Source organism: Schistocerca gregaria, chromosome 4, assembly GCF_023897955.1.
Source record: "Schistocerca gregaria isolate iqSchGreg1 chromosome 4, iqSchGreg1.2, whole genome shotgun sequence".
Classification (NCBI taxonomy): Eukaryota; Metazoa; Arthropoda; class Insecta; order Orthoptera; family Acrididae; genus Schistocerca; species Schistocerca gregaria.
The window spans coordinates 342926932-342941125 of NC_064923.1; the positions used below are offsets into that span (position 1 = coordinate 342926932).

Here is a 14194-nt window from a genome sequence, read left to right on the forward strand (position 1 = left end):
AACTCTTTAATGAGGAAGAGAAATTGATACCAGACACACTAAAAAAATAATGAGACCGACTGTTTTATCACATAGCGCACACAAGTCAGTGTTTAAATTTCCGATACCTCAATTCAGATTCATTGCGAATGCACGTACATTACATATCGCTGGAGATAATAAGCTTATATGTAGTATTTACAGTAGGGTAGAACTGATGATAGCCATTACTATTGCACGATACTGAGGGATGCCTGATATTATCTGCCTCCTCCGCGACTTTGTGGTGCCCGACATGATACATTGTTGCCGTGACGTCATTTATGAGTCAAACTATTACTCTGGAGTGACGTTTAGGCTGGTGTTTTAAATAGCGAAGTCGACAGTGTAAAATTCTTTGCTAAAGTCTACGAAGCAGAGAAAATTTGCCTCTTGTCTATCCATAGCAAGCTTCAGGTCATGTGTTACTTTTATTATAGCAGACGTTGTGTTTCGATGCTTCATATAATTATCACCTTCTCGGCACCGCAGTTCTTCTTGCATCCTCGAGTTTGCTAAAAAAACACTCAAGACATATTCCGTATGCAATACTGCATATAGCTTACTTTTGCTTTCTCCAAGCGAGTTTCGGAGGTTCGCATGCAATCTTACGTAGATGTTGCGTATTATCGTTCCGTACATGACTGTCATTTTTGGCTGCAGGACTGCTAGCATAAAGCAAGAGTTATCGTCTTGTGAAACCAAAAAATAGAAATTCAGTGAAGACAGCGCGGAAAGTTCTGAAACAAGTCTGGGTAAACCAAAAGCAAAAGGTGAGATGACAATGGTTCTTCACTACCCAGAAATGTGATTATGTTTAGTGCAGTGAGTGTGCTGTTTGCTAAACTCTAAGACATACTTGTGGAAGAACGGGAAGAATGAAGTAAACAACAGGAAAACTTGACCACTGAAGATGCTTTAGAATAAATGAATATCGGTTTATTCTTAATAAGATTTTCATTGTATTTGCAAGTGATGGTAACTAACGTATACAACTTGTAAAATCAAATTGTGCAGTACATAAGTTCTTAAACTTCTATGATTGGTGCACCTCGAATAAAATCCTTTTGGGTGTTAGACGTTTGCAGTTTAAACGCCATTGAGATGACCTTTCCAAGGCATTCGAAACGTCAATTGTAAAGAAGATTTTGTGATTTATTGTAATGCCACTTAAAATTATTGTATTCAAACAAACGGTGTCTTATATACTTCAGGATTTCTACCAAATTATAATACCCACTGTATCCATGTATCTTGACCACATCAAATAACTTTTTGTCCAGGAGCAAAATAAATAATGTATCGAGAAAGTGTTGGTCAGCTACCGTGGGGACATTAACCGGCACGACTGTTTTCGTCGTATCTTTGTTGGTTACGAAGGTGTAAAAGATAGTACGTCATTTTTAAATCGCACCGTATATTTTCCTGTCCTCAAGACATATCTGTTATAGCGGAGCCAAGGTAGCCCCTGAATGTCGGCAACCCATATTACACCACAGAGGACGGGATTGTCTATGGCCAAGGCGTACCAAAAGCACCATGGAAAACACCGGCTATTTACATACAATATAATGGAAACAGACATTCAGAGCTCTACTTCCTGCAGGGGGCGCTGGAGCCACGGGCTGCAGAAAGTATCACTATGCCAAAACATGATTGTCTGGAGACAACTATACGGGGGCTAGAACTAGCCCTGAAGTAAGTTCACGCTAGATGCCGACCGTTGAAGATTACGTCTTCGTCTCGGAATTGGACTGTTACTAGTGTGTGAGTGTGTTACCACGAACCTTTGTGGGAAATTAGAAGCGAAAATTTGCTTGCTTCAATTAGGAGACTTTTACCGGCATCGTTATTGCTACCTTTCGTTTGTATATTCAGTCATCAACGTTGTGAACTTACATAAATAAAAATTGTGTCTGTGAAAAATTGCGAATTGTCAGTCACAACATTTTCCAAGTATTTGTCACAACGTGATTAAAAGTACAACGTATAACTGACTTCCACTCTCCTGTAGTACCACACAGTGCTAGTACCCGAAATAACAAAACACATTTACTTGCTTGAGTTAAAAGAAAATAAATCTGCGGCCCAGTTACATTAATGTGACCACCGCCTATCTCCGACATCAGTCTGCAGGACCATTCATCACAGACAGCAGGTGGCAGCGCAGCTCTAGCAGTCGAAGGTAAATAAATCCGGGGTGGAGGGGGGGGGGGGGGGGGGGACGCAAGCGTGGACCACAGTGCACTTGGATTGATTTATAGGGTCTAGAAGGAGTGATCATTGAGTTTCGGGCCCAGGGTAGAAGCATTTCCGAAATGGCTAACCTTGTCAAGTGTTCTCGTGCTACCATCGTTAAAGCATACCGCGTGTGACCAAATGACGCTATCCAAAACCAGCACCAAGGTATCTGTGCCACACTACCGGCCATAGATGGCAGCGGTCAGTAACGTCTGTGGAAATACGCACAGGCGAATATGCGTGCATTTGTTGAGCAAATTACTGTCCAGATGAACCAACAGGATACTAACAGAGTCTCCTCAAAGACCTTTCGGCGAGCGATGCTAAATATGGGCCTCCACAGCAGGTGCCAGGTTCATGCACACATGCTGACTGCTGTTCTTCAGTGACGAAGGCTGGAATTTGCGCTCCAATACCGCAACTAAGCGTCCAGTGAGCGGCGACGAGCGTTCGTTTCAGATAAATCGCATTATATGCTTCATCGTCCAAAGTATCTCCGATTCCCAAAAACTCAGCACCTACGAATCTACTGCTCTCTCTAACCAGACTCACGCTGGATTTACCATAGCAAACTTCACGACCGAAACTGTCCACAAGATGACAATCAATTCATAGCTCGTACACCCAATTTCGCCAAAACCAGTGAATCACCAGCGACTATTCAGAAAATCCCACAGAATCTCTGTGTATTCCGTTGTTCAGCGTTGGGAGGAAACAACCGTCACAGCCCCGTATATGAGCAGGGGCCTATCAGACTAAATAGCCACGCTGCCTCCGCCATGTGTACCCAAATTAAAATACTGGTACGACCAATCAAAACTCCTTTCCCTCTCCCAAGCCTTAACAGCCAGCTGCGGTGCCTCACTACACCACGCAGTGGGTCGCTCTATTATCAGACCCAGACGCACACCGATATATCCACTTAGTTGGTGAGAGGTCTACTTGGGAACTAACTAACTCTTTGTGTCGTACCATAGAAACCATTTAAAACAAACAAACACGTAGCGTCACGCCAACTTTTGACAATTAATTAATTATTCGTAGCTGCTGTCAGTTCTCTACGACAGCGGCCGACTACTGCGCGTCGGACAGGCAGCATCTCTGGCCCCAGCGAAGGCGAGTTGTTGTATTGCTGATATCGCGGGTGATCAACACCTGTTCTTTCGTCGACGTTCGCGTTCCATCTACAACATTTTTTTTTTCTTAATACATCGTACACGTATATTTACAGTAACCACCAGGTGCTGTTATTAAGTTATCGAGTAGGATGCTCAGCGCCAGTAAGGACGACCGTAACCTGTGCATTTTGACACAGCGCACTATCCGGAATTATGATCAGAAGATTTTCGCAAATTGGTGAATAATTTTTTCGTAAGATTAAAATTTCCTCGCGCAATATTCTTTTTCGCGAAGTGTTCTGGAAATATTGAAATTTGGTTAAGAGAACTCGAGAACTAAAACATATCTGTCAAGCAGTCTGAAGGAAACAATGTGTATCTCTAAGGTCTGGTGTCGACTTCCCCTGACTCACAGTATCCTGCAATAATGCCCGATCAAAATTGCTCCGTTCCCGATTGGTCGTCTCACTAAAGATGCACAAGAAGCTCGGATTACTGATACCCGGCGTTACCGATAAGAATTTACACGCAAATATTCCCTTGAAAAAATATTGCATGCCATATTTAATCTTTTTCTGGCGTCTTCGGATCTTTTCATCTCGAGAGTCCAGACAGTGACAACTGAAGAAGATAAACAGATCTACTTGAGGTGGTCGGCCGGTGTGGCCGAGCGGTTCTAGGCGCTACAGTCTGGAACCACGCGAACGCTACGGTCGCAGATTCGAATCCTGCATCGGGCATGGATGTGTGTGATGTCCTTAGGTTAGTTAGGTTTAAGTAGTTCTAAAAGACGGATGACCTCAAACGTTATGTCCCTCAGTGCTCAGAGCCATTTGAACCATTTTTGTACTTGAGGTAAAAGATATGGTTTTCGAACCATGCCCCAGTGGAAAACCAAAGACTACCCCTTCTGAAAGCAATAATGACACAAGCGACGACTGTGACCATGATTTAGATGAAAAACATTTGAGCGCCGCAATTTAGACCTCTAATTCGCCGCCAGCGACTTTACACTCGACGTTTTACTCGAATCTTATAAATTTTTAATTTGTGATCCACAGAATTAGATCCAACCTTTTAATTTTGTTGTCCTGACAGCGTACTGGGTATCATCTATTCAAAGAACCGAAGAAGAACGCAGTTCTGCATGATTTTATATCGATTATGTCCAGGTTTTGAACGAATGGGCCGAGTGTGTGCAGGGAGATTCGATTAGGGGACAGTGTGTCGTGTCTCCCTGTGTCCCACAAGCGGCCGCTTTAACGTTTTCGGCTATTTGAGTGGGATGCTTTACAGTCTAGGTTACTACTGGAGAAATAAAGACCAAAACTTGTAGTGCCAAGCAATCCACTACCGACGTTAACTCTCAGTTCACTCTGATTTTCCAGATGAATAAGCCACTATTGTTTCTCGACAGTCCAATAATGCTTGTTGTTTGTATATACCTGTTCTTCATTTCAGAAAGAACGCCGACGATTGCGTAACTTTGGGTTGAGACATCCTGTTTTCTGAAGCGACGAAAGATGAGAAAACATCCATGTGGAAGGTACCCACCAGGACATCCGTGTTGTACGATTAGTCGTCGCGGCTCGCTCAGAGGTAATAGGGTTGTTAGCCGTTTTGTTGAAGTGGTTAGGTGTAGACGGTATGTGTGTCGATAAAGGAAAACCTCGAATACATGTTCGTAGTTGTTGTTTAAATACCACTATTTTACAGCGGAACGAGAACTGGCTCGAATAAATACGAACTGATTCACTGTATTGTGACAGAGTGCACCAGCAGTTGAGTGGATAAGCGATGAGAAAATAAAGGAACCATTTTACAAGCAGCACGCAGCTAAACAAAAACTTGATTACCCAACGTGACGAGTGGCCGAATTCAAGTAGAGAAATTAGCGGGTCGCCTATTGTCAACTCCTGAAAAGGTTAAAAATTGTTTTAAATTGTCACTTAAGGTTAGATTTGAATTGGCGGTGACACTTAGGGTTTTTGTTTAACTTTTTTTATTACTGAATTTCTGTGTTGTGGAGGCGTAGTATTTGATGGCCCTCGCACACTTACATGAATAAAAGTGTATTGAAATATCTAGAGACAATAAGTTCAAATTTTCTTGGGTTAACAAAAACCTTACGTGTACCCAATTAGTATCTGGTGTGTGCATACATACTTTACGAGAAAAGCAAAGGGTGAAATCCAGTGATCTTAATATCGCTTTGCAGGACACAAGTATACCCTGGTTTTTATAAGGTTACCTGATCGAAAGTTTATTCATTGACTGGATCCACTATAAGTATATAGAATTTAGATATCCTAAACAGTTAAAACAGTTTCATATATGGAAAGAGTGTCCTCAGTAAAGCCAAGGAGAACTGACGTTGTCGTAATTTATTACGGAACAGTCAGCGATTATACATGTAACAAAGATTGGTAAATCGGTGGAGTACGTGACGCCAGGCTAAGGGGTAAGAGATTTAGTGGTAGCATAAACTATTTTAATCCATATAGATATTGGTGGAAGCGTCTTAATACAAACTAGTCATAACACGACGGTATATGGAATAGGAATTTTGTAAGTAATTAAAAAGTTACGAATCTTTTCCAGAGATAATGTACTGCGTTGTGAGAACTTCGTTGTATGGGAGAATAATTGAAACTATATGGGCATTTGTCTCGGTATAATACAAACAGGTACTGTACTTAAAGAGATTTGATGCTTGGATTCGACCAGTAGCTTAGATAACGAGAGTTGTTATCTAAGTTGGCCTATCTCCTAATTCCTGCTTGATATTGGTGATCATTGTTATTTTCATATTTGGATGTGTCTGTTCGTAGTATAATCGTGTCCTTGTTCGATCTCGAAGTTGTGTAAAGTAAGGCTGCTTTCTCACATTATTCGATATTCGAGCCGGCTGCATACTGCATAGCCAGTGGTTGAGGTTGCAGCAGTAGTAATTATACTACGGGTGATGTGTCTTCAATTCGTTCCTTGAGAGTGCGATTATGGCACGAGCTAGACTTCGAGAAGTCGCAAGGCGCTCCACTGCGACAGAAATCTTCTAAACTCAGATAGCGATCCGTACCCAAACTTCGACTGTGAAATTAAAAACTGTACCTAATTAAAGCTGCAGTGGTCAATTGGTTCGCCCAAGTATTTTGTGCGGCAGGAAGCCATACATTAACGGCATAGCGACGTTGGTACAGTACGATCCATTGTCGTAAGTTCGATCTTGGGTACCTCCAGTCGGCGCATTACAATAGCACCCCAAGAATTCTACAGAAAACATGTACAGATAATAGTTTATATATGGAATAATCTGGGACTCATTTTTACCGTGTGTCACTGCCGCACGGTATAAAAATGACCGTGCACTAAAAACGTGCATATATGTGCACGCAAATATGCTTGAACTCGTTAACTACACTATAAGGTATTAGGAGAGACATTTACAAAATTGGATTCAAGCAGAGAACACGTTGTAGCCAACTATTTCGGATAATCTGAAGTCGTTTACCTTGCAGTCGATAGACGTTATTACACCGGATAAAAATGTCATAAACGTACCTGCTGGAATGCTACACATCGTAGATTATCCTGACAACTGGGCAGGATGGCTGAAGAATTTGTCTTTCCTCGATTCACTGTTTACAGTCGACTGTCAAGGCACGCATCATAGCGACTTGTGACTAGAATGACATCGCAGCGTTGGACAAGTACGTACCAGTGCAATTTCCAAAAGATTGCGAGGGACTGATGTGGAATGTGAATCTGTTTTTCCTATTTCGCCTAAGTTTTGAAGCGAGTTCTAGTGGCTTAACGATGGGAGCCGGTGTGAGAGCCAGTGTGGATGTGGATTTTAGGCGGTTTCTCACGTTCATCTAGGCGAAAATCGCACAGGTACATACCTCCCACCTCAGATAAAAGCTACGCAAACATTTTAGAAACATTCTCACACTTGCATATGACAGCAGTAGACGCTGACACATGGGGTACACAAATTCCGTTGCACGGGAATGCAGGACTGTTGATATTTTTAAAGTATCTGGTATCCGATATATCGATATTTGGAAAAGATATTTTTTGAGCTTCGATGTATCTGCGATTTCCACCAGAATACAGAAAGGAAGGTTCCTGGTTGCTCCTTCAGGACGACAATCCAGCCCAGGAAGCGAAGATTGTGCACGAGTTTTTGGCTAGCAGATGGATCACAATTCTTGACCACCCAACGTATTCGCCTGATTTGGCCGTAATTGAATTTTGTTTTCTCTCCAGATAGACGTCGGCATGAAGAGACACCGTTATGGTGCACCTGAGAACATCCAAGGAAATGGTACTGCGTCACTACATGCAACTCCAAGAAAGGACTACAGCGACTGTTTCAAAACATTATGAAAACTATTTCGCCGGCCGTGGTGGCCGAGCGGTTCTAGGCGCTACAGTCTGGAACCGAGCGACCGCTACGTTCGCAGGTTCGAATCCTGGGTCGGGCATGGATGTGTGTGATGTGCTTAGGTACGTAGGTTTAATTAGTTCGAAGTTCTAGGGGACTGATGACTTTATAAGTTATGTCCCATAGTGCTCAGAGCCATTTGAACCATTTTTTGAAAACTATTTCTGTTGTGTTTTGATTCAGGGGAGCACTATTTTGAATAAATACAGCTATTTTGTTAACATAATCCTTTATTTTTCATAGTCACAGTCCTAACGATACTGGGATGTTCTGTGTAAACACCTCGGCATATACCAATTTGTTCCCAAGAATTTTCGTAATGAACGATAGAAGATAATCATGCTGGTTCTTGTACTCCTGGTAGCTAAACCGCATTTTCTAGCTTTTATCGTTTTTGTCTTTTTTATTTATTTTTTGTGGACCGTAAGTTTTTCGAGCTCCTCAAGATAAATGGGCACCCTAGATAGAGAAGATCAGCAGTTTTAGTCTCCCCGAGGAGGTCATAGCAGTGGATCGAAACGTCGAATTTTGGTTTACGTAACATGTGTAACGACGAAATAATTTCGTTGAAATAAACAGAGACTACGGATGCTTAAGCCGTCGGGACACGGACCGTGCAACCGAACGTTGAGCGTTGAGCATGCCGATTTTTAGACGTCATAGCGTGGAATAGCACGTTCCGCAGTCATTCCGAACGTGGAGAGCAATACCTGACATGTCAGATATTCTGAGCGTGCGCTGACCAATGAGATAGCACAACTCCACCTACGTCACACGCACGCCGTCTCTTTCTTCAGTACAGAGCTGTGAGGCACCATATTGGCATTCATTTCAAGCCTTTATGTATATGTGCCATTTCTGAGAACCAGGAAATTGCGAATCACTGGAAATCCGTCGTTAACTGTGTGATTCGTTCCAATAAAATAAGAAACGTCATATTCGTGGCAAAAGAATTATTGTAACTTGCGCATTGTAAGAGTAGGCTATATTAAGGCAGCGATACACTGAAGATCCACTCAAAACGCGTAGTTCTTGGTTCAATTTGTTATAATTAAATTTCATTTGGTACCACATCTACGATTAAGGTTTTTCAGACTATGATTGGACGTAACGCGTTCGTTGTTGGCTTAGCGTAATGAGTAGAATTACCTTCTAATAGTGATAATAGTGAGTCGTTTGTCAGAGCGGTGGTTCGCGTCTTGACACATCCAATTTTTTTTCCTAGCATTCCCGTTTTTATTATGTTCTGATCCTTTATTATTAGTTTAATGTAAGTATATAGTATAATATTTGATGTTATGTAAATATATGTTCACCTTTTTCTGAGGGGTGACTTTGTTCGATTGGCTTTTATCTACTAGACAGCTTGCGCTACTTGTATGAAGATATTTTGCTCCTTTTTCTTATACGCTTCGGAATTCACATGTTGCAAATGCAAAGATTCTGCTACTGGGTAGGAAGAGTGATCAAGTAAGACTGACCTTGTGGTTCTACCAAAATGTGGGAATGATGAAATAATAAACGTTATGTATTATTCTACTGCGGAGAAGTATTCCAAATTTGTATCACCCTGTTTGTAATGGAACTTCTATAAGTCTGTGTCCTTATTGACTGGACATGGTACTTTGCTTTTCGTGGACGATGGCGGAAATGTGCGTTTTAATAGGGCTAACGTGGGAATTTTACGCGGGGCCGTTGAGTAAACAGTGTGATTTACGAACTAGAAACATCCCTCAACTGTCGCTGGAGTGCGTTGCGATCGCGTATACCACGTTGGGGACCACGTACCGTATGCACAAGTCGCATCGTTCCTGAGCGTTCAGCAGCACGTTGAACTTGGCACGCTTAAGCCGTCAGCACACGGTTCGTGCTGTCGAACGTCAACGTTGAGCGTGCCAAGTTCAGCCAATCTAACAAAGTCACCCCTCAGAAAAAGGTGAACTTACATTTACATAACATCAAATATTATACTATATATTTGTATAAAACTAATAATAAAGTATGAGAACCTAATAAAAACAAGAATGTTAGGAATAAAATTTGGTAGTGTCAAGACGCGAACTCTACCGAATACAGAGACGTTACTTATTATGCTAAACCAACACCAAACGTCTTGCATGTAATCACAGTATGTTACCCCTTGCTGCAAACCTTAATCGTAGATACAGTGTGTTTCAAAAATGACCGGTATATTTGAAACGGCAATACAAACTAAACGAGCAGCGATAGAAATACACCGTTTGTTGCAATATGCTTGGGACAACAGTACATTTTCAGGCAGACAAACTTTCGAAATTACAGTAGCTAAAATTGTCAACAACAGATGGCGCTGCGGTCTGGGAAACTCTATAGTACGATATTTTCCACATATCCACCATGCGTAGCAATAATATGGCGTAGTCTCTGAATGACATTACCCGAAACCTTTGACAACGTGTCTGGCGGAATGGTTTCACATTCAGATGAGATGTACTGCTTCAGCTGTTCAATTGTTTCTGGATTCTGGCGGTACACTTACTCTTTCAAGTGTCCCCACAGAAAGACGTCACAGGGGTTCATGTCTGGCGAATAGGGAGGCCAATCCACGCCGCCTCCTGTATGTTTCGGATATCCAAAAGCAATCACACGATCATCGAAATATTCATTCAGGAAATTAAAGACGTCGGCCGTGCGATGTGGCCGGGCACCATCTTGCATAAACCACGAGGTGTTCGCAGTGTCGTCTAAGGCAGTTTGTACCGCCACAAATTCACGAAGAATGTCCAGATAGGGTAATGCAGTAATCGTTTCGGATCTGAAAAATGGGCCAATGATTCCTTTGGAAGAAATGGCGGCCCAGACCAGTACTTTTTGGGGATGCAGGGACGATGGGACTGCAACATGGGTCTTTTCGGTTCCCCATATGCTCCAGTTCTGTTTACTGACGAAGCCGTCCAGTTAAAAATAAGCTTCGTCAGTATTTTTGAGGATGCAGGGACGATGGGACTGCAACATGGGTCTTTTCGGTTCCCCATATGCGCCATTTCTGTTTACTGACGAAGCCGTCCAGTTAAAAAATAAGCTTCGTCAGTAAACCAATTGCTGCCCACATGCATATCGCCGCCATCAAACCTGTGCACTATATCGTTAGCGAATGTCTCTCGTGCAGCAATGGTAGCGGCGCTGAGGGGTTGCCGCGTTTGAATTTTGTATGGATAGAGGTGTAAACTCTGGCGCATGAGACGATACGTGGACGTTGGCGTCATTTGGACCGCAGCTGCAACACGGCGAACGGAAACCCGAGACCGCTGTTGGATCACCTGCTGCACTAGCTGCGCATTGCCCTCTGTGGTTGCCGTACGCGGTCGCTCTACCTTTCCAGCACGTTCATCCGTCACGTTCCCAGTCCGTTGAAATTTTTCAAACAGATCCTTTATTGTATCGCTTTTCGGTCCTTTGGTTACATTAAACCTCCGTTGAAAACTTCGTCTTGTTGCAACAACACTGTGTTCTAGGCGGTGGAATTCCAACACCAGAAAAATCCTCTGTTCTAAGGAATAAACCATGTTGTCCACAGCACACTTGCATGTTGTGAACAGCACACTCTTACAGCAGAAAGACGACGTACAGAATGACGCACCCACAGACTGCGTTGTCTTCTATATCTTTCACATCATTTGCAGCGCCATCTGTTGTTGAAAATTGTAACTACTGTAATTTCGAAAGTTTGTCCGCCTGAAAATGTACTGTTGTCCCAAGCATATTGCAACAAACGGTGTATTTCTATCGCTGCTCGTTTAGTTTTTATTGCCGTTTCAAATATACCGGTCATTTTTGAAACACTCTGTATGTTACTGATTGAAGGCTTGAAATGAATGCCAATATGGCGGCTCACAACTCCGTGCTGAAGGGAGACGGTGTGCTGGTACCGTAGGTGGCGGTATGCCATCTCATTGGTCAACGCTCCGACGCACGCTCAGAATATGTGACATGCCAGATACTGCTCTGCACGTTCGGAAGGACTCCCGACCGTGCCGTTCCACGCTACGATGTCAGAAACTCGACACGCTTAACGTTTACGTTGGACAGCACGGTCCGTGTGCCGACGGCTTTACGCTCAAGAAAGTGCACTCACCGTGGGCGAGTATCTCGCCCTGGTCCCGGGTCCAGTAGTTGATGGACTTGGGGTAGGCCTCGGAGCTGCACTCTATGGTGACGTGGCGGCCGTCGTAGGCGCCCACCAGCTGGCTCTTGGGCCGCACGACGGGAGGGACTGCAACACAGGCGGCGAGGGGTGAGCGCGTGCTGCCCAGCGGGGCGTGCCGGGGGCGGCGCGGCGCGGCGCGGCGGTACTCACAGTGGACGACGAGCGAGATGCGCTTGCTGACGCTGGGCGGCACGCCGTTGGACGCGATGCACAGGTAGGGACCCATGTGCAGCCGCGAGACGCGCGCGATGCGGAACACGGCGCCCTCCACGCTCTGCACTGCGGCACAAAGACAGGCCGGCCGTCAGACCACATGCGCCGCAGCGGCCGCGGTGGAGCGTACAGCGCCCACTGCCTGGGAAGCGGACCACAGGCGCGGCTCCGAGCCGCTGGACCAGCAGCTCTGTAAACTCCGCACTGAAACACTGTGTACTACACCTGGTACAGTAGCGAACATGAGTATAATGCCATGGCAATTTGTAGGAAAATTAATATTGTCGGTTGAAAAACTTCGTCTTCAGGAACGTAAACGTGTGACTGTTGACCACTCAGTCATTCGGAATCACACCGACGTCAGACAAACACATGATAGCGTGGGACCACCAAACAAAGCGTCCGCCTGCACAACACGACAGCGATAACATGACATAGGTAGTATATTCTAATGCTTTGCTTCGCTGATAGTTTATTCTGGTCGGATGTAAAAGAGACACGGGAGTTCTGTTGTAGCAATGGACAGGTTACTTAGAAGAGTATGGCTTAAGAATAAACACAGCAAAGACGAAAGTGATAAAGCACAGTGGAAAACAGAATAATCACTTATTTAGGAATTCCCTCCGTAGGCGCGACAAGACGCATCCTGAGACGCGACAAGTTAGCAGTAGGCAAAACGCAACAGGGAATGGCAATATTAATGTGGTAACGCAGTAGGCAAAACGCAACAGGGAATGAAAATATTAATGTGGTAACAGTAAACTGCAGTAGCATCTATAGAAAGGTCCCGGAACTGCTCTCATTAATAAACGGTCACAATGCCCACATAGTACAAGGGACGGAAAGTTGGCTGAAACCTGATGTAAAGAGTAATGAAATTCTAAACTCAGATTGGAATGTATGTCGCAGAGACAGGCTGCAGAGTGAAGGGGAAGGCGTGTATATAGAGATAAGAAGTGCAATAGTATCGAAGGAAACTGACGGGGATCCGAAATGTGAAGTAATTTGGGTGAAGGTCACGGTTAAAGCAAGCTCAAACATTGTAATTCGATGTCTCTATAGGCCCCCTGGCTCAGCAGCTGTTGTGGCCGAAAACCTAAAGGAAAATTTGGAAAATATTTCTAGTAGATTTCCCGACCATGTTAAGTTTTGGGTGGAGATTTTAATTTACCAGAAATAGACTGGAAGACTCAAATGTTTATAACGGGTGACAGGGGCAAAGAATCCACTGAATTTTTTATGTGAATTATCTGAAAACTACCTTGAGCCTTTAAACAGAGAACCGACTCGTGGCGATAACGTATTAGACCTTCTGGTGGCAAACAGACCCGAAATATTTGAAACAGTTAACGCAGAACAGGGAATCAGCGATCATAAAGCGGTTACAGTATCGGTGATTTCAGCCGTAAATAGAAATGTTGAAAAAGGTAGGAAGTGTTTTTTGTTTAGCAAAAGTGACAAAATGTATATTTCAGAGTACTTGACGGCTCAACACAAAATATTTATCTCAGGAACAGATAGTGTTGAGGATCAGTGCACAAAGTTCAAAACCATCGTACAATATGCATTAGATGAGTATGTGCCAAGCAAGATCGTAAGAGATGACAAAAAGAGCCACCGTGGTACAACAACCCAGTAAGGAAACTCCTACGGAAGCAAAGGGAACTTCACGGCAAACATAAACATAGCCAAAGCCTTGCAGACAAAGAAAAATTACACGTAGCGAAATGTAGTGTGAGGAGGGCTATGCGAGAGGCGTTCAATGAATTCGAAAGTAAAGTTCTATGTACTGACTTGGCAGCAAATCCTAAGAAATTTTGGTCTTATGTCAAAGTGGTAGGTAGATCAAAACAAAATGTCCAGACACTCTGTGACCTAAATTGTACTGAAACAAAGGATGACAGACTAAAGGCCGAGATACTAAATGTCTTTTTCCAAATCTGTTTCACAGAGGAAGACTGCACTGTAGTT

The 14194-nt window shown here is 43.5% G+C and overlaps 1 protein-coding gene across 3 annotated transcripts in view; it reads right to left on the bottom strand.

The window, feature by feature from the left end:
• The window catches only part of LOC126267380 (opioid-binding protein/cell adhesion molecule homolog), a 363466-nt gene that overhangs the window by 74523 nt on the left and 274749 nt on the right, over window positions 1-14194 (bottom strand). For all 3 annotated transcript variants that reach the window (XR_007549000.1, XM_049972565.1, XM_049972564.1), the window contains 2 exons: window positions 12161-12289; window positions 11939-12076 (listed from right to left, as the gene is read on the bottom strand). Coding sequence is in view for 2 of the 3 variants with exons in the window: in XM_049972565.1 (XP_049828522.1) it covers window positions 11939-12076; window positions 12161-12289 (267 nt within the window). In the remaining variant the exon portion in view is untranslated. The remainder of the gene's footprint in view (window positions 1-11938; window positions 12077-12160; window positions 12290-14194) is intronic.